At 37.8% G+C, this 25,884-nt stretch overlaps 1 protein-coding gene across 18 annotated transcripts in view; it reads right to left on the minus strand.

The window, feature by feature from the left end:
* The window catches only part of PPP1R9A (protein phosphatase 1 regulatory subunit 9A), a 320,664-nt gene that overhangs the window by 93,478 nt on the left and 201,302 nt on the right, over window positions 1-25,884 (minus strand). For all 18 annotated transcript variants that reach the window (XR_007922245.2, XM_070059813.1, XM_051852968.2 and 15 more), the window contains 3 exons: window positions 23,865-23,985; window positions 13,942-14,046; window positions 2,164-2,299 (listed from right to left, as the gene is read on the minus strand). Coding sequence is in view for 17 of the 18 variants with exons in the window: in XM_070059813.1 (XP_069915914.1) it covers window positions 2,164-2,299; window positions 13,942-14,046; window positions 23,865-23,985 (362 nt within the window). In the remaining variant the exon portion in view is untranslated. The remainder of the gene's footprint in view (window positions 1-2,163; window positions 2,300-13,941; window positions 14,047-23,864; window positions 23,986-25,884) is intronic.

The following is a 25,884-nucleotide window of genomic DNA, read 5'->3' on the forward strand; positions in this document are numbered from 1 at the left end:
AAGGAAAAAAAAGAGAGAGAGAGAGAGAGAGAGAGAGAGAGTCTTCTGTTTGCTTTAAAGATTAAATGATAAATGAGGTCATGGAAGAAAGGCACCTTGGGAAGCGCCTGTCAGTGAGAATTTATTCTCTTCACCTTTCACAATACCTGCTCAGATGACAATGAACTCTACTTTCATGACCAAAATAGGCACTCCCCTTCCCCTGTCAAAGCACTCTCTCACTTGGTATTCGATAAATTTCCAAGTATAAACACTGAGTAACCAGTATTCTTTTTTCATTTACCACATTATAAAAGTACAAGAAAAGCATGTGTATGTGTGCGTGCACGCACGTGTGTGTGCACGTGTGTATTTTGTACAAAGCGCTGGCTGCTTGAAGCGAAAACTTTCGGGGATGAAGACAATCAATTCCTCAAAACAACTGGAGGGAGTTTGTGATATATGGCAGAAACGCTTCACTTGGGGAGCCTTCAAGATCTCCTTGTCTTTATTTCCCCCTCTTGTTTCATGGTCATGGAATGCTGGAGGCTAGGAGGGATTCAGAGGTCGGCCAGCCCCTGTACTTGAACAGCAATGACACCAAGGCACAGAGACCACAAAGCTTGGCCTCCTTTCCTTCCACCCCCAATGTCACTGCTGTCCTGTAACCTCAGAGCCAAACTCTTTCCAGCAGGGTGAAGGGGTAAAAACCAAACCTGCACAGAATGACTACGATCCTAAAACAGGCTTGCAGCCAAAGCAAATCAGCACCTCTGATAAAGCACAAAAGACTAACACAGATATTGAAAACTAGGTAGGAAACAAGTTCAAATATTTGAAGAAGCTGTATTTTAGTTTCAAAATCAAAGATAACAGATTTTCATAAGTAATGTCATCTTAGTATAATGAGAAAATACTTGCCATTTCAGATGGACTATGCAAGTAAAAAACCAAGTCAAGTAAAAAGAATTCTTCGAGACTAATTCATTCATTTAAAAGCTTTCTAATGTTTTTGGTTGAAAGCTGATACATCACTTTTAATTTTCTACTTTAATAAATAGAGAATACATTCTCACTACAATGCAAACACATAAAAACTTTATAGATATTTGGGTTAAAAATACTCCAGGCTAAAAATACATGAAAATATTTGAATGCCATTTATTAATCTTCTCTATGTCATGGCTGAAAGCCAAAAAAAAAAAGTTCTGGAAAAATAATATATTCAGATGAGTAGAAGTTGAACAGATGAAGTTTCACGGGCTTATATCAGCCGGTATAGAGAAAAATATTTGTTTTATCTAAATATTTACTAGTTTATGGTATATGAAATAGTACAACTAAATTGTTGATGGGTCTTTTGACATGCCAATATGAAACATGTGCATGTTTAAATGTGTTTATAATAAAGTGTGTTGTCCCGTGATATCAATGTACATTTGGCATTGACATTAGAAATAGACCAGCATCTGTATTACATTACAACACACAAGGGGTCCAGAGAACCGTTTTCACTTGGGGGTTAGCTTCTATTCATTTACTTGATCTTCTACAGAGAGCAGGATGTAAAATTATTCCAATATGTATCCACTCTATAGAACATGTGCTAGTGGAAAAGCTTTGTTCTGCATTATGTTAGCACAAATCATAGTGAACAGATCCAAAGGACTTTCTCTTCCTGGGGGAAAAAACTCTGGAAACACTCAGCAATCTTTAGTCCCTTTCTGTGGATGTTGCATGCGGGGGTGTTTTTTCACTTAAAATGTTTACTGATTTTTTTTTTTTAATTACATGCTCTTGTACAACATTTGGAAAAAATTGAGAAAACATAAAGCAGAGTGAGAAAATCACCTTATTCCAACAGGAAAGATAACCATTATTCATGTTCTGGTGTTTTTGCCCATTGCTTTTTTTTTTTTTTTAATTTTTTACTGAAAGCATGGTCAAAGAGGAGGCTGATTGGTTTCCAACTGTCCACAGGACACCGGGACTCGATTCTTAAGTTATTATCAGACGCACGTAGTATTTCTTTTCCATGAGGTTCAACTCAAGTTCACTGTAGATATAGAATCCTTAAGGAACTGCAAAGAACCTGTCACCCTGTTACGTGGTGGAGAGAGCAGGGCAGGGGGCAGGCCACGAGTGGGCACGACCAGGACCGGAATGCTCGCAGGCGCTCCCTACCTCGTCGTCGTCAGCGTCATACTGGGCATAGTGCTGCTCCAGCAGCTCCCTCTGGCGCCTCTCCTGCTCCAGCGTCTGGCTGATCAACTGGGCAACCTCACTCACTTGTCCTGGTTTTTCCCGCCCAATAACAAACCTGTAGAAAGGTTACAGAAGACTTACAGTTAAGACTTCCCAGTGAAAAGGAGCACGAACAAAAACATCTAACCCTGAGACCTCAGCAGGGTCCACGCTGCAAAGTCAAAAGTGCTTGTGACTCAGGCAGCCCTGGGGATGGTGGAGGGCCAGCTCCAGTCCTGGCTGCTCCATTTCGGATGCAGCTTCTGGGGAGGTGTCCGAGAAGCGGCAGATGATGGCCCAAGTAGCTGGGTTCCTGCCTTTCACTTGGGAGAGGCAGATGGAATTCCAGGCTCCTGGCTGCTTGGCAGCCATTTGGAGGGTTGAACCAGTGGATGGAAGATTCATTCTCTCTCTCCCTCCTGTGTGTGTGTCCCCCGTCAATTCACCTTTCAACACACACACACACACACACACACACGATATATTTATATTTTATAGTAGAATCACCTATGTACTTCAAATGGTATGCCTGGGTGTATTTTAAACTGACTTTTTGGGACACTGCTCATAGATGAAAATAAAGGGGAAAATAATAGAGCATAAAAAATTAATGCTTTGGAACAAGTCTTAAATGTAATCCATTGTACAGTACTTTATACATTTTTGATGTCTTATAAAATGAAAGCAAACTCAATTTTTTAAGTTAATCATGTTTCTAATAATGTCTTCCAGCAGAGATTTTGAAGTATATGGTAACTCAGAAGGTTAAATAAATAGAAGAATGCTGATGTTTTTGCTAAGTTACTATCACCCTGGAGATAAAAGAAAAGGAAACAGAAGTAATATTTTTGTTTTTAAGATAAAAAGCTAAAATAACAAGAGGTGCTGCATTAATTCTCTCTTCTCTTGAGAAAAAGGCATGAGAGAAGACCCACGAAGTAATGGGGCAAAGGGAAATATCTATTGGTATTAGCTGATGGTTAAAGGCAAGTCCAGAGCAAAACATACTTACTTAATTGCAAGCTAGTGTAAAAAGGAAATGCTATACTAGGATATAATTATTAGTACTAATGTGACAAAGTCTTCCATTCAAATACTCTTTAAACAAATATTTATTGTATGCATATCTAAAACCTGAAGGATATATCTTTTAAAAACATAAATAGATGAAAAGAACTTATACTTGGGGGCCGGCGCCATGGCTCACTTAATGGTTAAACCTCCGCCTGCGGCGCCGGCATCCCATATGGGCACCTGATTCTGTCTCGGTTGCTCCTCTTCCAGTCCAGCTCTCTGCTGTGGCCCGGAAGGGCAGTGGAGGACGGCCCAGGTGCTTGGGCTCCTGCACCCACATGGGAGACCCAGAAGAAGCTCCTGGCTCCTGACTTCGGATTGGCCCAGTGCCGGCCTTAGCGGCATTTGGAGAGTGAACCAATGGAAGGAAGACCTTTCTCTCTGTGTCTCTCTCTCTCACTATCTATATCTCTACTACATCTATATATAGATACAGTATATATCTATATCTCACTATCTACATCTCTGACAAATAAATAAAAAAAAGAAAAAAAGGAAAGAACTTATACTTGAATATTCCTTTGTGATATATTTGTGAGCCATGGGTCACAAGAAAATAGTGCTTTGAAAGATTTGTGCAGTCTCATTTCTTCTGTTCCATCACATTAAATGGCTTTTCTCTAAACCTGATAGCTTTTTAAACATGTAACTTGTTCTATAAGCAAGTGGTGGTAAATGTATCTCTAGATGCTTTCACTAGGGTTTGCTGATAACAGTGAAAGTCTTAGAGAACTACACTTTTGGCCCTTATTTGTAATTGCACATTTTTACATACTTTGCCTTTCTTTACTGAGAGCTCAATTAACATAAAACCCTATATATCCAACATTAAAAATTTTAAATTCATCTATAAAATTGTTCACTCTTGAAAGCTAGATCTGAGTACACCTTAAATAAAATCTTAAAAAAAGAAAGCTAGATTTGATATATTTTAACTTAATTGTATGCATTAATTCTTTGAAATGAATCTTGTATCTAAGCCAATGCCAATTATAAATTTTTTTCTATACTATATTTCAATGTCAAAAAATAGCTCAATTATTTTTTAAAAAACCTGTCTAAAAGTGTTACATCCTTTCCAGGAATAACACCTCTCTTATAAATAGTCAGCTTTGAAAATTCAGTATAAATATTCATGCATTTGAATATTTAAAAAGTAATCTGTAACATGCTAATTTGTTTATAGTGACACTAGAAAATGTTCTGTTAATAAATTGCTGGCTTTAATTATTTTTTTAAAATCCCTGCTGATTTTAATAATTTTCTAACATCAAGAGTTGTTGTCCATTTTTATATAGATAATATTGAAAAGTTCTATCAAGTCCACACTGGCTTCTCCTCCTGTTTGAGGGAAGGAGGTAGCCTTGGGAGTAAATACAAAGTCCACAATGATGGCTGATTCCCATAAACATGGAAACTTCCTACTGCCCTCAATTACTTATCACACTCAGGTATATACGATCACAAAACCAAAGGCTCTGATAAAATGGGGAAACTATTGGTGGTCTCTTGTGCTATGGTGGCAACAGAAACATTATAAAATGATATAAACTAAGGGAAAACATTTCACCATTTACTACATTTCAAATGAAATCTAAGATACACCAATGATCTAAAGTAAAAATAAAAGGAAAAAAGTCCTCATACATAGAATTATATGCCCAGGTATGTATTCAAATCAAAACATGCTCACCTCTATTGGAAAATCTCACTTGTATTCACTTATATTTCCTTCTCACTATTGTAACCTCTTTCAAAAAGAATACTTAAGATCCTCAAATTAATTATTTTCAATTGTGTGTAACTATGATCTCTATGAAATCTTGACCTCCAGAATTGCTCCATATCAATAAGTCAATAATTCTATATCCCAGGGATAAAAGCACAATGAATGAATGGCTATTGATCATGAGTAGCAGGTACTTTTCAGAAAGTATTTAAAATTTAATGTGAATGACACTGAAGAACAAACATATCAATCACTGGAAACGTCCTCAGACTGAAACAAAATGTCTCTCTTAAAACACCACTTGCTTCAAAAGTTGTGTAACATCTAATTCCTCTGAGTTCACTCTTTGAAATGCCTTATGGATGCTACCATGCCTTCTTTAAACTTCCTATTTTTTCAAGGTAAAAGGATGTAGAATCTTTAAATTTTTTCAAATAGAAGGAAAAATGTTTACAACTTATCACAATCCTGGTCAGTCTTTTAAATAATCTCAAACATTTTAGGCTTGTTCTTATGTTGGGCACACTCCTAATATTAATCAAAATACACTGTGGTATAACACTAATGTATCTCTGCATCCTTCCCTCCTCCCTCCCTCTTTCACTCCCTCCCTCCCTCCCTTCCTCCCTCCCTCCCTTCCATCCATCCATCCATCAATCCATCCACTTATGTAGCCATCCAATAGGCCATTGGTTACTATGGTGGCAGGCAGCATCTAGCATGACCCAAGTAACAAATGAACTCCTGAAATGTAATGTAGTATATAATTCTCTCCCATTGAGTGTGGCTCAAATGTACTCACTCACTTTTATCAAATAAAAACAATAGCATTTATAGGGTGTGGCTTCAGACATTAGGTTATAAAAGGATGCAGATTCCATTTTAGGCACTCTCTGTGAAAACTCTCTGGAGAAACCAGTTTCCCTATGGTAAGGTATCCCATTAACAAGTGTTAACTGGGAAGTGTGCTATAGAAATCATGAGATAATAAAACTTAGTTGTTTCAGGTCCCTAAATATATGATGGAACCAAATGTATATCAATTATGCCAGGCATGCAATGGAAGATCAAAACACATAAGGTCATATATAAAGCTGTAGACTCAGGAAAGCATAAATTTTCAAAAACTGTGCTACAAATCCATGTTTATATAAGGTAAAGAACCCAGATGCAAAGAATTTTATATGAGATAATTTTTTTCTGATTAGAAAGTCAATAATAGAAAATATTTTAAAAATAGAAGTATACAGCATCATTAAACCTCCATATTGCTAAGGGAAACCATTTTTATTACATTTGTTTTTTTAAAAGACTAAGTTCTTCCTTCCAAATCATTATCAACAATAAATAATTAGCATGATGTTTTTAAAATTAATCATAGCAATTATGACACTTTCAGAAATTTTATTTGAGAGACAGAGTTAGGTAAATACAGAGAGAGAGAGAGAGAGAGAGAGAGAGAGCGAGCTCTCATTTGCTGATTCACTCCCCAAATGCCTAAATGGTAGAAGCTAGACAGAGGCCAAAACCAGGAGCTGAAAACTCAATCCAGGTCTTCCATGTGGGGAGCAGTAACCCAACTACTTGAGCCATCCCATGCAGCCTTCCAATGTATTGTATTAACAGGAAGTTGGTGTTAAGACTCAGATCCAGAAATTGAATCCAGTTATTAATTCCAATGTGGGATGCAGGTATCTTAACCACTGGAGTAAATGCCTGTTTCCCCACCACACATTTTTAAAAATCAGCTTTGTTGAGGTCAAACTTCTATCTATACAATGAAAATTGCCAATTTTAAGTGGCAGGCAAATGTGAATTCTGAAAAATGTGTGCAATGCATAGCTGTGTAACAAACACAATAATCATAATAAGGTAACATTCTCATCACCTCAATTCCATGTCTCCATCTGTGGTTCTGAGCAATCACAGATCTACTTTCCATAGTGTAGTTTTGAATTTTCTATAATTTTATATAAATGGAGTCATGCAGTACAAAGGCTTTTGTGTCTGGCTTCTTTTAGTTATTACAATGGGTTTGAGAGTCATATATAGTGTTGAGTGCATTGGTAGTTCATTCCTTTGTATTTCTGAGACAATGTTTCATTGCATAGGACATAATACAATTTGTGTATCCATTCATCAGTTAAAAGACAGGAGTTGTTTCCAGTTTTTAGCTGTTGGGACTAAAGCTCCTATAAGCATACAAATATGAGTCTTTGTGTAGATATGTTTTTTATCACTGTTGAGTAAACAGCAGAGTGGCTGGCTGGTATGATAAGTGAATATTTAACTTTGTAAGAACCTGCCAAATTCTTCTGCAAAGTGGAAGAACTACTTTGCATTCCCATCAGCTATGAATGAGTGCTAAAGCATTTCCACAGACTCCTCAATGCAGTCTCACCATTCTTTTAAAATTCAACCTTTCTAGTAGGTGTATAGTAGTAATTCATGGTGGTTTTAAATCATTTTCCCTTAATAATTAGTAAAAGAAACATTCATATGCTTAACTATTTATCTTCTTTATGAACTGTGTCTAAGTATTTTGCACATTTTAATAAAGTTCAATCAACAGCCTATTGTAAGACAATTATACTAACCTCATTTAATTATTAGTCCTTCTTATCTTCTAAATAACAGTCCTTAATCAGAAAATTATCTTACAAATATTCATCCTGTATGCTTGCTGTTTTATTTTAAAGGGCATCTTTTTAATAAAACAGATGTTTTAAAGTTTGGTGCACTTACCATTTTTCTTCTTACACTCCTTGTTTTTGTGTCCTAAAATAAAATGGTTGATCAGCCTAAGATCACAGAGATTTTCACCTGTTTCCAGAAGTTTCAGCAGCTGTGCTTAGATGTGTGATCTCTTTTTAGTTAATTTTTATATAGAGAGTGAGATGAGAGTCAAGGGTACTTTGGTTTTTGTTTGTTTATTTTGTTTATTTTGTTTTGTCTTAATGAGGCTTTCAAATACTTTCAGCACCATTTTTTGAGATGTAATTTCTTCCACTGACTTCCATTGATGTCTTTGCAAAAATTCAATTATTTACATTTCTGAATCTCAATATTCTAATTCTCTAATTTATTCCATTAATCAATATTATTCTCTTCATGTCCAAATAAAACTGAATTGATTATCATAGCTTTCCAGAAGCAAAAGTCACCCAACTTCATTATTTTTGAAAAAATAATGTCTACAAAATAATTTCAGTGGGCTTATGTTTAATCTTGGGAAAACTGAAATATTAACAAGATTGAGTATTCTGATTCATGAACAAGTTCAATTTCTTCTTCACTCCTTTAATTTGTTTTTATTTCCTCTCAGTAGTGTTTCATGTTTTTTTTTTTTAATTTATTTTATTTATTTGAAAGACAGAGCTACAGAGAGAGGTAGAGACCGAGAGAGAGGTCTTCTATCTGCTGGTTCACTCCCCAGATGGCCGCAACGGTCAGAGCTGCGCCGATCGGAAGCCAGGAGCCAGGAGCTTCTTCCAGGTCTCCCACACAGGTGCAGGCGCCCAAAGACTTGGGCCATCTTCTACTGCTTTCCCAGGCCATAGCAGAGAGCTGGATGGGAAGAGGAGCAGCTGGGACTAGAACCGGCATCCATAAGGGATGCCAGCACTTCAGGCCAGGGCATTAACCCACTGTGCCACAGTGCCAGCCCCTTCATTGTTTTTTTGTTTGTTTGTTTTGTTTTTGTTTTTGTTTTTGACAGGCAGAGTTAGACAGTGAGAGAGACAGAGACAGAGAGAAAGGTCTTCCTTCCATTGGTTCACCCCACAAGTGGCTGGCATGGCCCGGCGCACTGCGCCAATCGAAGCCAGGAGCCAGGTGCTTCCTCCTGGTCTCCCATGCAGGTGCAGGGCCCAAGGACCTGGGCCATCCTCCACTGCTTTCCTGGGCCACAGCAGAGAGCTGGACTGGAAGAGGAGCAACCGGGACAGAATCCAGTGCCCCGACCGGGACTAGAACCCGCGGTGCCGGCGCCGTAGGCGGAGGATTAGCCTAGTGAGCCACGGCACTGGCCCCCTTCATTGTTTTAAGTATAGAAGTCATCAACATGTTAACATTTATCCTTAGGTATTTAATTTATATGAGATCATAAATGCTATTTTAATATGAATCTTAAATTCTGTTTTGTTGATAGTAGATTTTTGTATGCCAATCTTATCTCCTGCAGTCTTGTAGGAGTCCCCTATCTCTCTTAATATTATTTCTTACAGACTCCTTAGCATTTTCTCCATCTGAGAAGAAGGAGCGTTACTTCTTCCTTTTCAGTCTATAAGCTCTCTATTTCCTATTCTTGTATCATTGAACCGTTATGACCCACAGTGCATTCTGGAATGGAAGTAGGGAAGGTAAATATATTTGCATTGTTTTTGAGTTGAAGGTGATCACAATTGGTCTTTTGTCACTAAGTATGATACTAACTATAAGTTTTATGTAGATCATTTATCATACTGAAGAAGTAGCCTTTTATTTCACCTTTCATAAGAGTTCTTTTTTTAACCTACATTTGTTGAGACAAGCAAATGACTTTTCTCTTTTATTCTGCTAGTATGGAAAATTCCATAGTTTGATATTTAAACATTAAATCAACTATGCATTCGAAAAACAAACATCCCTTGGTTGTGATTTATCATCCAACATGGGTTTCTTATCTATATCCATAAGGAATATTGGTATGTAACCATCTGCATTTTGATACCTCTTTCTAAACTGGATATGTCAGCTGCACCAGCCTCATATACATAGTTGAGTGTGTGCCCTCTTTCAGGTCCTGGGAGAGTTTCAGTAGAGTTGGTATTATTTTTTCCTTTAATATTGGTAAGATTTACCAGTGAAACAAACTGGGCCCAGAATTTTCTTTGTGAGGTCTTAACCTTAAATTCACCCTAATGTACATACACTTTTTTTGAGGAAGTGTGGCAACCTGTCATAGTATTGTCTTCTAGGAAACTTAACCATTTAGTCTAAGTTGTCCTATTCATTGGCATAAAATTCTTCACAACACTGGCTAATGTTTACAGTGCCTGTAGGACCCATAATGAAGTCAGACTTCTAACTGGTGCTTTCTCTCTCTCTCTTTAATCTATTTACAGGCTTAACAATTTTATTGATTTTTTAAAAAAATATCTATTTATTTGGAAGGCAGAACAACGAAGAGAGAGGGAGAGACAGAGCGATATTCCATTCACTGTTTGACTCCCCAAATGGCCACAACAGCCAGGATCCAGTAACTCCATGTCTCCCATATCAGTGCCCAGTTGGGGCATCATTTGCTGCTTTCTCAGGCGCAGTAGCAGGGTGCTGGACTGAAGTGCAGCCGACAGGACTTGTACTCTCCTCTTCTGTCCTTTGTTTTTTTGACTGAGTACATTTATGATTCCATTTTTATCTCTTTTGTTGTTCTATTGGCCATGACCCCTCATTGTTGTTTCTGGGTTACTTTACATCTTATCGCATACCACTTCAATGTATCATCCTATCTTCAAGCAATGGAATACCATTTCAGGTACAGTATAACCACCTTACACAAATGTTTTTCCCCTTCTTGATGACAGTCATTATGTTCTTGTTCTAAATTTTACTTCTCAAAGCAATAAATCTCAAATAATATAGTCATTGCTCAGGAAGATAATAGTCTTTAGAAAACTTTAATAGAAATCTTTGGTATTGATTCACATACTTACAGTTTGTGTTTTTCCTCATTCCTTTTTGCATACTTAGATTTTTTACTGCATAGGATTTAACTTCTGGAGAACTTCCTTTAACATTTGTTTTAATGTCATTTTCCTGGTAACATGATTTCTGCTTATGTATACAACAAAGTCTTCATTTTACCTTTATTTTTCACACTTAATTTTCTGAATACAAATTTCCAACTTTTATTTTGGAACTTGAAAAATCCCTGCTCACTTTCTTCATTGTTGCATTATTTTCTGCGAAAAATAAGCTGTTATCTTCTTCGTTCTCTGAACATAATGTCTTCTTCCTAAGGATGCTTTTCCCAGTTTTCTCAATCTGATTATGATGGGCCTTCACATAGTTTTTATTATGTTCTTGCTGTTTTGGATTGACTGGATCTCTCAGATCTGTGATTTTATAAATCTCACAAATTTCGTCAAATTTGAAAAAATTGTAGCTATTATCTCTTTAGACATCTTTCCCAGCTCCTTTGACATTCTCCTGATACTCTTCATCTCTGTGTTTAAATTTGAGAATTTCTTTTAGTATCTGTTCATCTGTGCCACAATGCCTGCCCCCAACAGCTGGTATTTAAATGAGATCCAACTTTCTGAAAGGAGTTGTTTAAATCTATTAACTCACTGAGTACTTACTCATCACAAGTCTATTTTGTAGGTACTATCATAGTGCCAATGTTTTACACAAAGAAACTAAGGCTCAGGGAGATTTAATCACTTGCAAAACCTTGAATAGCTCAGGAGTGGTTGATCCAGAAACTGAAGCTATGAAATATGAGTTCTGGTGGAAAAAGGCAGTTATCAGAGTAATCTGCCCTTGGAACCTGGTCCCAAGACCAGAGAGAAATATCAGTGAATACATTTAAATAGGTGCCAAGAACTCCATCGAGGTCTCCCACATGGGTAGCAGGAATCCAAATAATTGAGTCACCATTTGCTGCCTCCCAGGTACAAGAGTGGGAAGCCAGTTTGGAAGCAGAGTAGCTAGGACCTGAACCAGCCTCCAATGAGATGTGGCATTCCAATCTGCAGCTTACCATGCCTGCCCTGTAAATGGGATCAGGCATTTTGGAATAATCATTGGCTTCATTACTTGCATCAGGATTTGGATGGACCGTGATGGTCACTTTTATGCATCAGCTTGAATGCAGACACCTAAATCCATCTAGGTGTATCTGTGAGTGTGTTTTTGGAATAGATTAGTTTTTGAATCAACAGATTGAGTGAATATCACCCTCACCAATGTAGGAGGGCATCATCTAAACTACTGAGGATCCAAATAGAACAAAAAGTTAGAGAAGGATGAATTTGAGTTCTCTGATTTGGCTGCAACATCCACCTTCCCCTGCCCTTGGACATCATTGCCCCTGGTTCTCAGGCCTTCCAACTTGGACCAAATTGCTCCACTAGTAGATGATGGGACTTACCACCTTCCATAAGGCAAGAGACAATTTCAGGACTCAGACACTCCTTCTATCTCCTATTGATTCCTTTTCTCTATTCCCTCTCCTCTCCTCTCCTCTCTCTCTCTCTCTCTCTCTCTCTCTCCCTCCCTCCCTCTTTCCTTCCTTCTTCTCTTCCCTCCCCTCCCCTCTCCTCTTCTTTCTTTCCGTTTCTCAGTGGAATCCTGAGTAACAAATGAACGTGGACGGAGCAGGGGTTACTTAACAGTTCAGCTTGTCATGCAGTGACCTTGTAGTGGGAATGCACCCACACCATCAGCTTGCAATGAGAGATCCCTATCCTAGGCATCACTTTGAGCTTCTGAGTACCAAGGTGCTTCATTTACATGGAAACCAATGAGTTCTCTGAGACCCAGTGGTGCCTGAATTATCCACATCCCCTATATGCATATCTTTCTCCTGTTACTGTGTTGCAGCATACTGAGTGCTAGATAAACAACTACTTGGGGTAACTAATATGGTATTAGCATGGTACACATTGTGAATACTTAATTTTAAGTGATGTCAGTAAAATAGAGGACATAATAACAGTTTACAAATGCTTTTAACCAGACCTGTGCTTCTATATATCGTTCAGGAACCTGGCCTGGTGTGAGCTAAATTATCTTCTTCAAAGTGGCCTAATGTGCTCTACTTCATATAAATAATGAAAGACTGACAAACATACATACCTTTGGAAGCTATCATATTAAAATACTTGCATTATGATTCCTCCATTGTGTTAAAAGTCACATATAATTGTTTTTTATCACACTGCTAGTTCATTAATTGAGTAATTAAAAGCTTAATAAAATGAAGCAGATTAAGAAGTTGGAGAGAAAATGATTTTCTATAGTTGGTAGTCAGGGAACTTCATTGTGTAATTTTAATTTATAGCCAAATGCTGGCACCAATTTCATATACATTTCCAGGAAACATATTAAAAGTTTAATTTCTGGTACTTAAAAAATAATGACAATCTAACTTTCACTCTTAATTTTCTTATCACCACTGGCTGCGTAGCTTTCCCTTTTCCCAGCTCTTTAAAGCAGAGTTCTACACATCCCTCACAAGTCTGTTCTAGGTAAAAATTCAAACTAAGTTTAGTAATTTTTCAGATAACATCCAAGTTCAAAAATCCATTTTTCATAGCTATTAAAAATGTGGTATATGTCACAAATGATAAAGAAATGTAAAACCATATATTTTAAATCTTCAAATTAAAGCAATTAATTAAAAAGTACTTGGTTTCGGATCTTGGCTTTTATTAATAACTAATGAAGAACTATAACCTAAACTATGTCCAGAAGATTCAAATATTATTTTTAACAAGTTAAAATTAAGATGGTATTTTCTTATATTCAATTATTAAAAACTCTGGGTTATATAATTTCCATCAGCTAAAATCCTAAGTTTAATTGAGGGAGCAAATGAGCCTAAAAGTCCCACATCTAGATCAAGATTTTTACAGTGTGAATGGGGAAATGAGTTGTATACCTTCACAAGACACAAGTAGGATGTTCTGTAGCCTCAAGGTCAAAACACTCTCCTGACTTCATGTCTCTCTAGAATATTATGATTTCTAACTTTAAATTGCATGACATGAACTAATTACAAAATAAGGAACTTAAAACTAAAGGCTAAGTATTTAGTATTCAGATAAAATTTTCATGAATCATATATACTTATCAATAAAACTATAGGAAATTCAAATTCACCAAGATAAAAAGACACCAAATTGTATACCTGGAAGCTACGTATTTACCTCACATTGCCCTTGGTGTTTCTGAGAACTGTTGCAGCAAAATTCTGGGTGACACCCACCAAGCTGATTCCATCCACCTCTACGATCTGGTCGTTGACTTGTATTCTTCAGGAAGAAGAAAAAATGACCCACAATTAATTTATCTGATAACGCATTATCATTCCCAATAAATGAGTTGGCGAAATACTTGATTTCTAAGATACTCTGACTGATCTTTTACATACATACTCAGATGCATTACAGAAAAATTACAAAAAAATATTATTTGTCTCTAAATTTATGTCCATCACTGCTACTACAGAGCTAACTATCAAACTAATTTGGGTATCTAACCTTCCTATAGAATTTTGAAATAGAAATAATATGTATGCATGGGGACACACAATGTATATTCATTTATATACTTTCACAAATTATGAAGTTCATCTTTCTACAACTTTGTGGCCCACAATCTTATGTTTATATTTGAGGTTTCTCCATGGCTATTATAACTGCAATTACAATTGTATTATCTTTTATGCATATCAGAACATATGTATTATTTTGCAGATGCACAATTTTGTTGTTTTCCATTTTAGCCATTATAAATACTGCCTTAATAAGCAGTTTCACACTTCACTTCTTACGTATATGTGCATTTCTTCCATATACAGATTAGTGTAACTAGAAATGAAATTCTTGAGTCAAAGGATACAGAATTTTTTGGGAAGATTTTTAATTTATTTGAAAGGCAGAGTTACAGAGAGAAAGGAGGGGAGAGAGAGATAGAGAGAGAGAGAGAGAGAAAGAAAGAGAATCCATTCATTGGTTCACTCCCCAAATGGCCACAATAGACAGGGCTGGACCAAGATAAAATCAGCATCCATGAGTTCCTTCTGGATGTCCCACAAGGGTGGCAGGGGTCCAACCACTGGGGCCATTTATTCACTGCCTTCTCAGGCCATTAGCAGGGAGCTGGATTGGAAGTGGAGCAGCTGGGACATGAACCAACACTCACATGGGAAGCCAGCATCTCAGGCAGTTTAACCCACTAGGCCACAACGGTGGCCCCAGATATAGACATTTTCAACTTTGTTAGATGCTGGCAAATCTCCACACCCCAGGAATACATGGTTATGTTCAGATCCTTTAAGTACTTCTTAAATCATTGGGATTTAGGAAGGTAATATGTTCCAATTATTAATTGCATTTCCCTAATTACTAGTGCAGGTGAATATTTCCTTATATGTTTATGAATCATCTCCTACTTCCATAAATTAGACCACTTCTTTTACCATCTGTCACTGCTTTTGGGTTGAAAGTCTTTTTTTCTTATTGATTTATATAAGATACATTTATATATCCCATATACTTTCTATCTTGTACCTGAATACTTTCCTAAACATGCTGCCCTTATAACCATTAACGAGTAAAATTAATTCATCATTCACAGTCCCCACATCCAGAACATCTCCAAACTTAAAACTGTGATTCCTAGAGGCCAGTAACAGAGCAGGCAGGGAGCTAAGGTAAGACAGGACAACAGGTGGCAGAACACAGCAGGGTGAATGTAGTGGGTTCTGGTGTTTTGTAGCACAGCAGAGTGACCATGGCTCAAGATGGTGTATTATATCCTATATAAAGAACTAGAACAGACTAGTTGATGGTCTCCAAATACAAAGAAACAACAGGGAAGTGAAAAGGCTGGTTGTCTGGTATGGCTGGTATATGTGTTGAAATGTTCCATTATTCCCCCCTTAAAATGTGCAATATTGCATGTTGATTGAAAATCTAAATAAAATAAAATCATTTAAAGCAAAATTTAAAGAAGAATATGAGAAGTACTAAACACAATAAAGAAATCCTGAAAATCAGGCTTTTTAATAAAAAATAATAGTACAGAACTACCACTTTCTATAAAAAAAAAAAAAGAAGAAAAATACAGGTTTGTACAGTCAGTAGATAGAATGACCAGATGAAGGAAAACCAAGTAGATGAGTGTCTCAATAGGCAAGAGGAAAGAACAAACTAGGTCAAAGAAGCTCCTGAAAACATCCTTCCTTTTCAGAGTGATTTAGCTGAAATGCAGAGAAACCAATGCAGTTGTAGGGACTAAGAACTCTAATCAAAGAAAGAGCAAAAGTGTTGGAAAGATTTAGATAAAGAGAAGATGATTCATTGATTCGATTGATTGATTCTGTCAGCAATTTAGCAAAAATGAAATGATCCTGAGTGTACTCCAAGGACAGAGCTGCCAGGATAAACATTTGAGTGAGGTGTGGCCCCTGTTTGAGAATATTATACACATACATATGCACATACACATACATATATACACACATGTGTACAGATGCCTAAGTAGGATGTGTGCATATGTTGCAGGGAGTGGTGATATGAGATGTGAAAAGCTATACCAAACATTAAAGTAAGTGCTAAGAAAATCTGAATAAAAGCAATCAATGTCAAGAGGAGAGTCCTCACTCTTCAAAATGAAGGTCAAATGAAACTAGAGCAGCAATAACACTGACAATAGATGGGTTCACAGTGATTTTCCAAATAATCCATGAAAATCATCAGTCATATGATAAAATGTTGTTTTAAATGGTGATGTAACAAAGATCACAGATTACTATAGCTTACCTTTATGAAAAGTAACAGAACATTAAAAACTAGTCACAGGAAATTTGCAAAGAAAAAATTGATTCCTGGAAATGGAATTAATCCACTCACAATAGGCTTGAGTGCCTTTCAAAAGTCTAGTGCCTGGGTGTACCTTGAGCCCAGGTTGAGACACCATTTGGGACGCAGTGTCTCATATTAGAGTGCCTGGGTTTGAGTCTTAACTCCATTTCTGATTCCTGCTTCCTGCTACTGTGAACTCTGAGAAGCACAGGTAATGATTCCATTATTTGGGTCCTTGCCACCCATGTGGGAGACCTGGATTGAGTTCCAGCCTCCTGACTTAAGCCTGACCCAGCCCCAGCTATTGCAGGCATTTAAGGAGTGAATCAATAGATAGAAAATCTTTGCCTCCCTCCCTTAATCTCTCCCTCATTACCTCCTCCCTTATTTTCTCTCCCTCTCGCTATTCAGTGAAATAATAATAGAAAACTTCCCTAACTTGAAGAAACAAAGGGACATCCAAGTATAGGAAGCACACAGAATTCCTAATAGGCATGACCAGAAAAGATCTTCACCATGACACACTGTAGTCAAACTTTCAACAGTAAGTCCTAAAGAAAAGATTCTAAAATCTGCATGTGAGAAACGACAGATTACTTTCAGTGAATCTCCAATTAGATTCACAGCTGATTTCTCCTCAGAAACCCTACAGGTTAGGAGAGAAAGGAGAGACATAGTCCAAGTCTTAAGAGAAAAAAAACCTGTCAAACCAGAAAACTAAACCCTGTAAAGGTCTCATTTATGAAGAAGGTGAAATAAAGACCTTCTATAAACAGAAATTGAAAGTATTTGTTACCAATTGTCCAGCCTTACAAATGATGCTTCAAGATATATTACACACAGAAACACAGAAAGATAGCCATCATTACAAAAGAATGTGAAAGCAGAAAACCTCATAGTAAAAATACAAAGGAAATCCAAAGTAACAGACTGGCTGGATATATTAAAAAAAAAAAAGACCCATCTATTTACTGCCTACAACAAACACACCTCGACAACAAATATACACAAAGACTGACAGTAAAAGGATGGAAAAAAAGATACTCCATTCTAACAGAAAGCAAAAATGGGCAGATGTAGACATCCTAATATCAGACAAAATAGACTATCACAAAAACTGTTAAGAGAGATAAAGAAGGCATTATCTAATGATTAAGATATCAGTTCAACAGGAAGGTGACTATAATAAATGTATATGCACCCAATGTAAGGGCTCCTGACTATTTAAAATAAATGTTAATGGATCTAAAGGGAGACACAGACTCCAATACAATATTAATATTGGACTTCAATGCCTCACTATAATCAGTAGACAAATGAACTAGACAGGAAATCAACAAAGAAACAACAGACCTAACTGACACTATGGACCACATGACCTAACTGATATCTACAGAACATTTCATTCCACAGCTGAAAAATAGACATTATTTTAATCAGTGCAGGGAACTTTCTCTAGGATAGAACAAATGCTAGAGAGAAAGCAAGCCTCAGCAAATTTTTTTTTTAAAAATTGAAATCATGCCATGTATCCTTTCTGACCATAGTGTAATGAAACTGGAAATTAACAAGTTAAGAATCTCTAGAAAACATGCAAACACATAGAGACTGAACAACATGCCCCTGAATGAACAGTGGGTCATGGAAGAAATCAAAATAGAGATAAAAAATTTCTGTAAATGAATGAAAATGACAATATAACATATGAAAACATATGAGATATAGCAAAAGCAGTGTAAAGAGGCAAGTTTATAGCTATTAGTGCCTACATCAATAAACTGGAAAGGCATCAAATACATGAGCTATCAATGCATCACAAGGACCCAGAAAAACAACAAACCAAACTCAAAATTGGTAGGAGGAAAGAAATCATTAAAATTACAGAAGAAATAAACAAATTGAAACAAAAAATTACAAAAGGTCAGTTAAATGAAGACTGACCTTCATTATTTTGAAATGAATAAATAAGATTGATACACCATTGGACCAACTAACAACAACAATGAAAAGAAACCAAGAGAGAGAAGACACAAATCAATAAAATCAGAGATGAAAAAGGAGATGTAGTGGGGCTGGTGTTGTGGCATAGTAGGCAAAGCCTCCACCTGCAGTGCCGGCGTCCTGTATGGGCACTAGTTCATATCATAGCTGCTCCTCTGTCTTCTGATGGCCTGGAAAAGCAGTGGAAGATAGGCCAAGTACTTGGGACCCTGAACCCACGTGGGAGACCTGGAAGAAGCTCCTGGCTCCTGGCTTCAGATTGGCCCAGCTCTGGCTATTGTGGCCATTTGGGGAGTGAACCAGTGGATGGAAGATATTTTTCTCTGTCTCCTCCTTTCTCTTTCTGTAACTCTGACTCTCAAAGAAATAAAATAAATCTTTTTTTAAAACAGGAGATGTAACAATGGATACCACAGAAATAAAAAGAATTATCAGGAACTAATACAAATAGCTATATGCCAACATATTGGAAAACCTAGAAGAAATGCATAGATTCCTGGACATACACAATCTACCAAAACTGAGTCATGAAGACATAGAAAACCTAAACAGACCAATAACCAAGACAGAGATAAAATCAGTAATGAAGACCCTCCCAACAAAGAAAAGTCTAGGACCAGAGGCTTCACTACTGAATTCTACCAGATTTGTAAAGAAGAACTAACTCTAATTCTTCTCAAGTTATTCAAAACAACTGAAAGGGACACAAACTCCTTCTATGAGGCCAGTATCACCATGGTTCCAAAACCAGAAAAAAACACAACAGAGAAAGAGAAATATGGACTAATATCCCTGATGAATGTAGATGCAAAAATCCTCAACAAAACACTAGCTAAACAAATCCAATAACACATCAGAAAGATAATTCACCCAGATCAAGTGGGATTTATCCTTGGTATGCAGGGAGGGTTCAACATATACAAGTCAATAAATGTGATGCATCACACTAACAAATTGAAGAATAAAAACCACATCTCAATAGATGCAGAGAAAGCATTTGATAGAATACAAAATCCTTTTATGATGAAAACTTTAAGCAAATTGGGTTTAGAAGAAACATTCTTTAAACATAATCAAGGCAATTTAAGACAAACCCACAGCCAGCATCACATTGAATGGGGAAAAGTTGGAAGCATATCCAGTAAGATCCAGAATCAGACAAAGATGCCCACACTCACCACTGCCATTCAATACAGTCCTTGAAGTTTTAGCCAGAGCCATTAGGCAAGGAAAAGAAATCAAAGGGATACAAATTGTATAGGAGGAAATCAAATTATCCCTGTTTGCAGAGGACATGAACCTATATAAAGGAGAACCAAAAGACTCCAGTAAGAAGTCTGTTGGAACTCAGAGAGTTTGGTAGTTTCAGGATATAAAATTAACACACAAAAATCCATAGCCTTTTTATGCATAGACAATGCCATGCCTGAGAAAGAAGTTATAAGTGCATTCCCATTAACAATAGCTACAAAAATTTTAAATACTTCAGAATAAATTTTACCTAGGAGGTGAAAGCTCTCTCTGATGAAAATATTAGAGAAAGAAATAGAAAAAAGCACACACACAAAATGGGAAAATTTTCCATGTTTGTGGATTGGAAAAATTAATATCATTAAAATGTCCACACTACCAAAAGCAATTTAAAGATTCAAGGCAATGCTAATCAAAAAACTACTGACATTATTCTCAGATCTACAAGAAACAGTGCTAAAATTCATATGGAAATATAAGAGACACTGGATAGCTAAAACAATCTTAAACAACAAAAATAAAGCAATACCAGAATTCAAGACATATAACAGGGGAGTTATAAACAAAACAGCCTGGTACTGGCATAGAAATATATATGTAGGTCAATGGAACAGAATAGAAACTCCAGAAATCAATCCACTTGTCGACGACCAACTAAAGGAGCTAAAATTACCGTCTAAAGAAAGGACAGTCTGTTCAACAAATGGTGCTGAGAAAACTAGACCTCTGCATGCAGAAGTATGAAACAAGATCCCTACCTTACACCTTACACAAAAATCAACTCAAAATGGATCAAGGATCTAAATCTATGACCAGATAGAATCAAGTTATTAGAGGAATACATTGGAGAAACTCTGAAAGACATTGGCATAAGCAAACACTTTTTGGAAAAGACCCCAGAAGCACAGGCAATAAAAAAAAAAAAAAAACTGACAAATGGGATTATATTAATCCAAGGAGCTTCTGCACTGCAAAGGAAGCACTCAACAAAGTGAAGAGGCAACTGACAGAATGGGAGAAAATAGTTGCAAACTATGCAGCTGATACAGGATTAATATCCCAAATCTATAAAGAGCTCAAGAGACTCAACAGCAACAAAAAAACAATCAAGTTATGAAATGGGCAAAGGACTTGAATGGGCTTTTTTCAAAACAGGCTACCCAAATGGCCAACAGGACTGGACTAAGCCAAAACCGGAAGTCTTGAACACCATCTGGGTCTTCTATGTGGGTGTCAGTGGCCCAGGCACTTGGGTCATCCTCTGATGCTTTCCCAGGTACATTAGCAGGGAGGTGGATTGGCAGCAGGGCAGCTGACAATTGAACTGGCATCCATACAGAATGTTAGCATCTCAGGTGGTGGCTTAACTTGCTGTATCACAATGCTGGCCCCAATAAGTTTTAGCTCAATTGGAAGAAAGTCGGTAAATTCATAATGAAAAGTCCTACTGCAATTATGAAATTCTAGGAGGTTATTTCCTTATCATCTGTGAAAAGGAAGAAGACTATTAGTAAATTACCTTCTTTTAAAAAAAAACTATTTATTTTATTTTAAAGTCAGAGTTACACAGAGAGAGCAGAGTTAGAGAGAGAGAGAGAGAGAGAGAGAGAGAGGTCTTCCATCCACTGGTTCACTCCCCAGATGGCCGATCTGAAGCCAGGAGCTGGGAGCTTCTTCCAGGTCTTCCATGTGGGTGCAGGGGCCCAAGGACTTGGGCCATCTTCTACTGCTTTCCCAGGCCACAGCAGAGAGCTGGATTGGAAGAGGAGCAGCCGGGACTGGAACCAGCACCCATATGGGATACCAGCGCTTCAGGCCAGGGCGTTAACCCACTGTGCCATGACGCTGGCCCCAATAAATTACTTTCAAAAGCAGAATATTAATAATCCCAATTTCTGGACAGCGCTATGGCACAGCATGTTAACCTGCTGCCTGGGGTACCTGTTTGAGTTCCAGTTGCTCTGCTTTCAATCTAGCTCCCTGCTGATGTGCCTGGGAAGGCAGAGGAAGATGTTTTCTTGCTACTTAGGTCCCTGCCAAATATTTGGTCCCCTGCCGCCCATGTGGGAGACCCAGATGGAGTCACAGACTCCTTGTTTGGTCTGGCCCAGCCCCAGTCATTGTAGCCACCTGGGGAGTCACCAAAGGAATGGAAAAATCTCTCTCTCCCTCTCTCTCACTCTGCCTTTCAAATAACTAAAAATATATCTTTAAAAGAAATAATCCCACTTTCTTTTAGGTGTGACACACATGCAGTCAGCTGAACATTTCACTCAAAAGGTTCATTTCAAACTTCCCTGGTGCAAAATATTAAACAAAGTGCTATGGGCAAACAAGACTATTACACTAAGATGTGCTCCTTCTTACAGAAGGTGTGATATCTCTAGTTACATAAATTAGCCTGGTTTCCCTTGGGAACAGCTGTGTATGTCAATATGGGATCTGAAGACTACAAAAGAAATGATGCTGCTATGGTTCTCACGGGAAACTCATGAATTTTTTTTTCAACACAGTTTACTCTCTCCTGACAAGGTGGCTAAATGGTATTTACTTAAATGTTAAAAAAAAATTCAAAGCTACTTAGTCAATGTTCTAATTCAAAAAAAGATGAAATTTCTTTGAAGTTGGCAGTCACATTTCTGAGTGTATTTTATTTTCATGTCTAACTTTCTGTTCCTAGCCCCAGCCTGACACATCAGGAATTTAGTATGAGGCTAAACTGAAATTTTTACATTAAAGGTCCATGTAGGTCACTGTGGCCCTGTGGGTTAAAGCCCTGACCTGTAGCACAGATATTCCATATGGGGCCAGTTTGAGTCCCAGCTGCTCCATTTCTGATCCAGCTCCCCACTAATTTGCTTGGGAAAGCAGCAGAGGATGGCCCAATCCCTTGGACCCCTGCATCCATGTGGGAGACCTGGAAGAGGCTCCTGGCTTCGGATTGGCTCAGCTCTGGCTGTGGTGTCCATTTGGGGAGTGAACCAGCACATAGAAGACCTCTACCTCTCTCTGTAACTCTGTCTTTCAAGTAAATAAAGTAAATCTTTTTTTTTTTTTAATGAGTCCATGTAGCTTGAGATGATGAAAGCCAAGACAAAAACAATTACAGGATGCTGGGATGTGTATCCAAATTATCTAGGTGAGTGTTTAAGTCCCAACCTCAGACCCCTATCCCAGAGATCTTAACTTCATAGATTTAGAAGGCACGCGAGAGCCTGCAATTTTAGACAAAAACACACTGGAGAACTGCTTGTGTCCAGAATCATCAACCATGGTTCCTAATTTCCCTTCTACCTGTGTTATCTTTAAAAATGCCAGAACTGGAGCTGGTCTTGTGGCACAGCTGGTAAAGCCACCACCTGCAGTGCTGGTATCCGATATGGGTACCAGTTCATGTCCTGGCTGCTCCAGTTCCAATCCAGCTCCTGTTAATGGCCAGGAAAAGGCAGCAGAAGATGATCCAGGAGCTTGGGCCCCTGCCATGCATGTGGGAGATCCAGTTGAAGCTCCAGGCTCCTGGCTTTGGCTTTGCCCAGACCTGGCTGTGGAGGCCATCTAGGGAGTGAAACAGCTGACGAAAGATCTCTCTCTCTCTCTCTAACTCTTTAAAGCAAATAAATCTTTAAATAAATGAATAAAAGTACCAGAACGGGGATCATCTGTTTTGATATTTCTGAGGTGGAGCCACATGCTGCCTGCCCTAGAAGATGTTAGCCAGCTGTCCTCACCCATATCTCTGTCGCACCCCAGCAGTCAGGTCAATGGAAGGAAATGACGGTCCACAGACACAGAGAGATCCACCCACCCGGGGATCTTATAAAAGATCTTATAAAAGAAAGCCAATATTCTGCCTACAAATCAGAAAGTCATTCACGTGCTTTCACATTTCCACATCTGAGAAATACTCTAGAATTGTGTCCTAAATAAGTCAGAAGATAATAAGCTGTCAAGGAAAGAACTGCCAGGGAAGTTTTCTGGATGGCTTGGGGCTAACAGTGCCTTCCGCTCACCTGCCATCCCGCTGGGCAGCACCGCCTTCTGTCACTGTCTTGACAAATATCCCCAGCTTTTCAAGTCCGGCATCTGCTCCAACACCCATTCCAATAATACTGATACCAAGGCCATCCTCATCTGCAGAGAAAAAAAGGGAAATCCTAGATTTGACACTGGTCTGTGATGAGCCGGGGAGGTCGGCTGGATGCTTCCGGAGTTGCTCTTTTTCTGCGCAGGAGACATGAAATGCTTGCCTTAGCAGAAGTCTTCCTCGTCCTTGGAGGGAGGGCACCAAACAAGATCTGCAGAAAGGCCCCTGATCTCATGTCACTACTGCGGGTGGTCATTCATTGTGCTCCCAAAGAAAAGCAATAATTTGGTTACTGAATAATCGATCTGACTTAAACACAGATTCTTATAAAAATCTCATGAATTGCTTTCAGCATAAAAGCACACATATTCAAACATGTGCATAAATTTAAGTAAATGTAACATACAGGGATTTCTTATTTATTCACATATACTTCCCTTTTCAACTTGTCCACTCACATTAATAAGATCGTATGTGTCTTTGAGTACTTTCCCGTGTGCTAATATTATACAAGGATATATACTTAACTACAGTATATACATGTTACACATTCATACACAACACACAAGTATATATATACAAACATATTTGGCTGTGAACACACATTCTTTTCTTTACCCAAGTGATAATATAACTGTTTATTTATAACTATTATATCTCCCAGCTTTTCAAAAATCAGTGACATCTTATGGACACAACTTGTATAACTCAAAATCACTTCTAATAACTGCATGGTATTTTATGGTGAGATGGAATCATACCACATCCAGCTACTTCTCTGTTGACACTCACTTTTGTTTTCATTTTATTGGCTCTGTGAACGATACTGACAATAGCTGCTTTTCTTTCAAATTCACTTAGAAATCAAGAGCTTATCCATATTTCCAATTGTCCTTTCAATTGTCATAAATAGTTGAATTCCAATGAAATAAAATGCACAGTATTTGTATACTACATTTATTGCTTAACATTCAAAGCTATTTTCTGATAGGCTCAAAGTCTTTGAAGCCATGGTTTATTCACAGCATAAAAAACAGATACTAACTGATCAACAGTGATGGAATATTAAAGGAAAACTAGTCCACGTATGCAACAGAATACCAAAAGCTTCTGAAACACTTTTTCAGCTATAGACTATAATGAGTACTCTCAATCAGCATTCTTTTGAAGAGGGCTTATCTCATTGACTATTACCTTTCACCAACTTCTGCTTAAAGTATTTCTAAGCACAATTCATAATCCCACATCAATATTCTACATATGTTTACAAAGGTTCCATTTGGCAAAGTGTGATTTGTTTGCTTAGTTGTATGCCACAGGAATATTTATAGTGTTTTCCTTGGATGAGTTTTCTGACATGAACCTCAGCTGAAGGCACTTTCACATTAATCCTACACATGGAAATCCCTCCAGTGTGAGACCTTAATGCTGTTTAATGTATGAATGACCGCCAAAGACTTTTCTCATTCATTATATTCAGAATGTTTGTGTATGTGTCTAATCCCTCATATTTATTGCATTCCATTTCCTTCTCTGGTCTAAACACTCTGACATTCATCAGAAAGATCTTTCTTGCTAAAGGTTTTCCTACATTCACTAGTTTTAGGGTTTCTCGCAGCACTGCACTGTCAAGAACCAAGCAGTAACCCCACCTTGCTCTGGACGCAGTCCTGGGGACAAGGAGAATCACCAAGCAGGCAGAGCAGCCAGGAAAAGGTAGAAATGGCACTGGGGCTGTTTCTATGGAACATAAGCTTCGAGCTTATTTCCCATCCCAGGCAAGGGACCCACGCTGGCTTAGCATTCTGCACCTGCTGGAGAGACTTGCACTTATATTCACAGGCGTGTGGACCATTAGATTTCCTCTCGTCCATTTTTCTACTGAGTTTCGCTGTCTTTATTTTCCCGGAACAATGTGCAAAGTTTCTTGGCATGTTACAGATATC

The sequence above is a fragment of the Oryctolagus cuniculus genome, chromosome 16 (assembly GCF_964237555.1).
Source record: "Oryctolagus cuniculus chromosome 16, mOryCun1.1, whole genome shotgun sequence".
Taxonomy (NCBI): Eukaryota; Metazoa; Chordata; class Mammalia; order Lagomorpha; family Leporidae; genus Oryctolagus; species Oryctolagus cuniculus.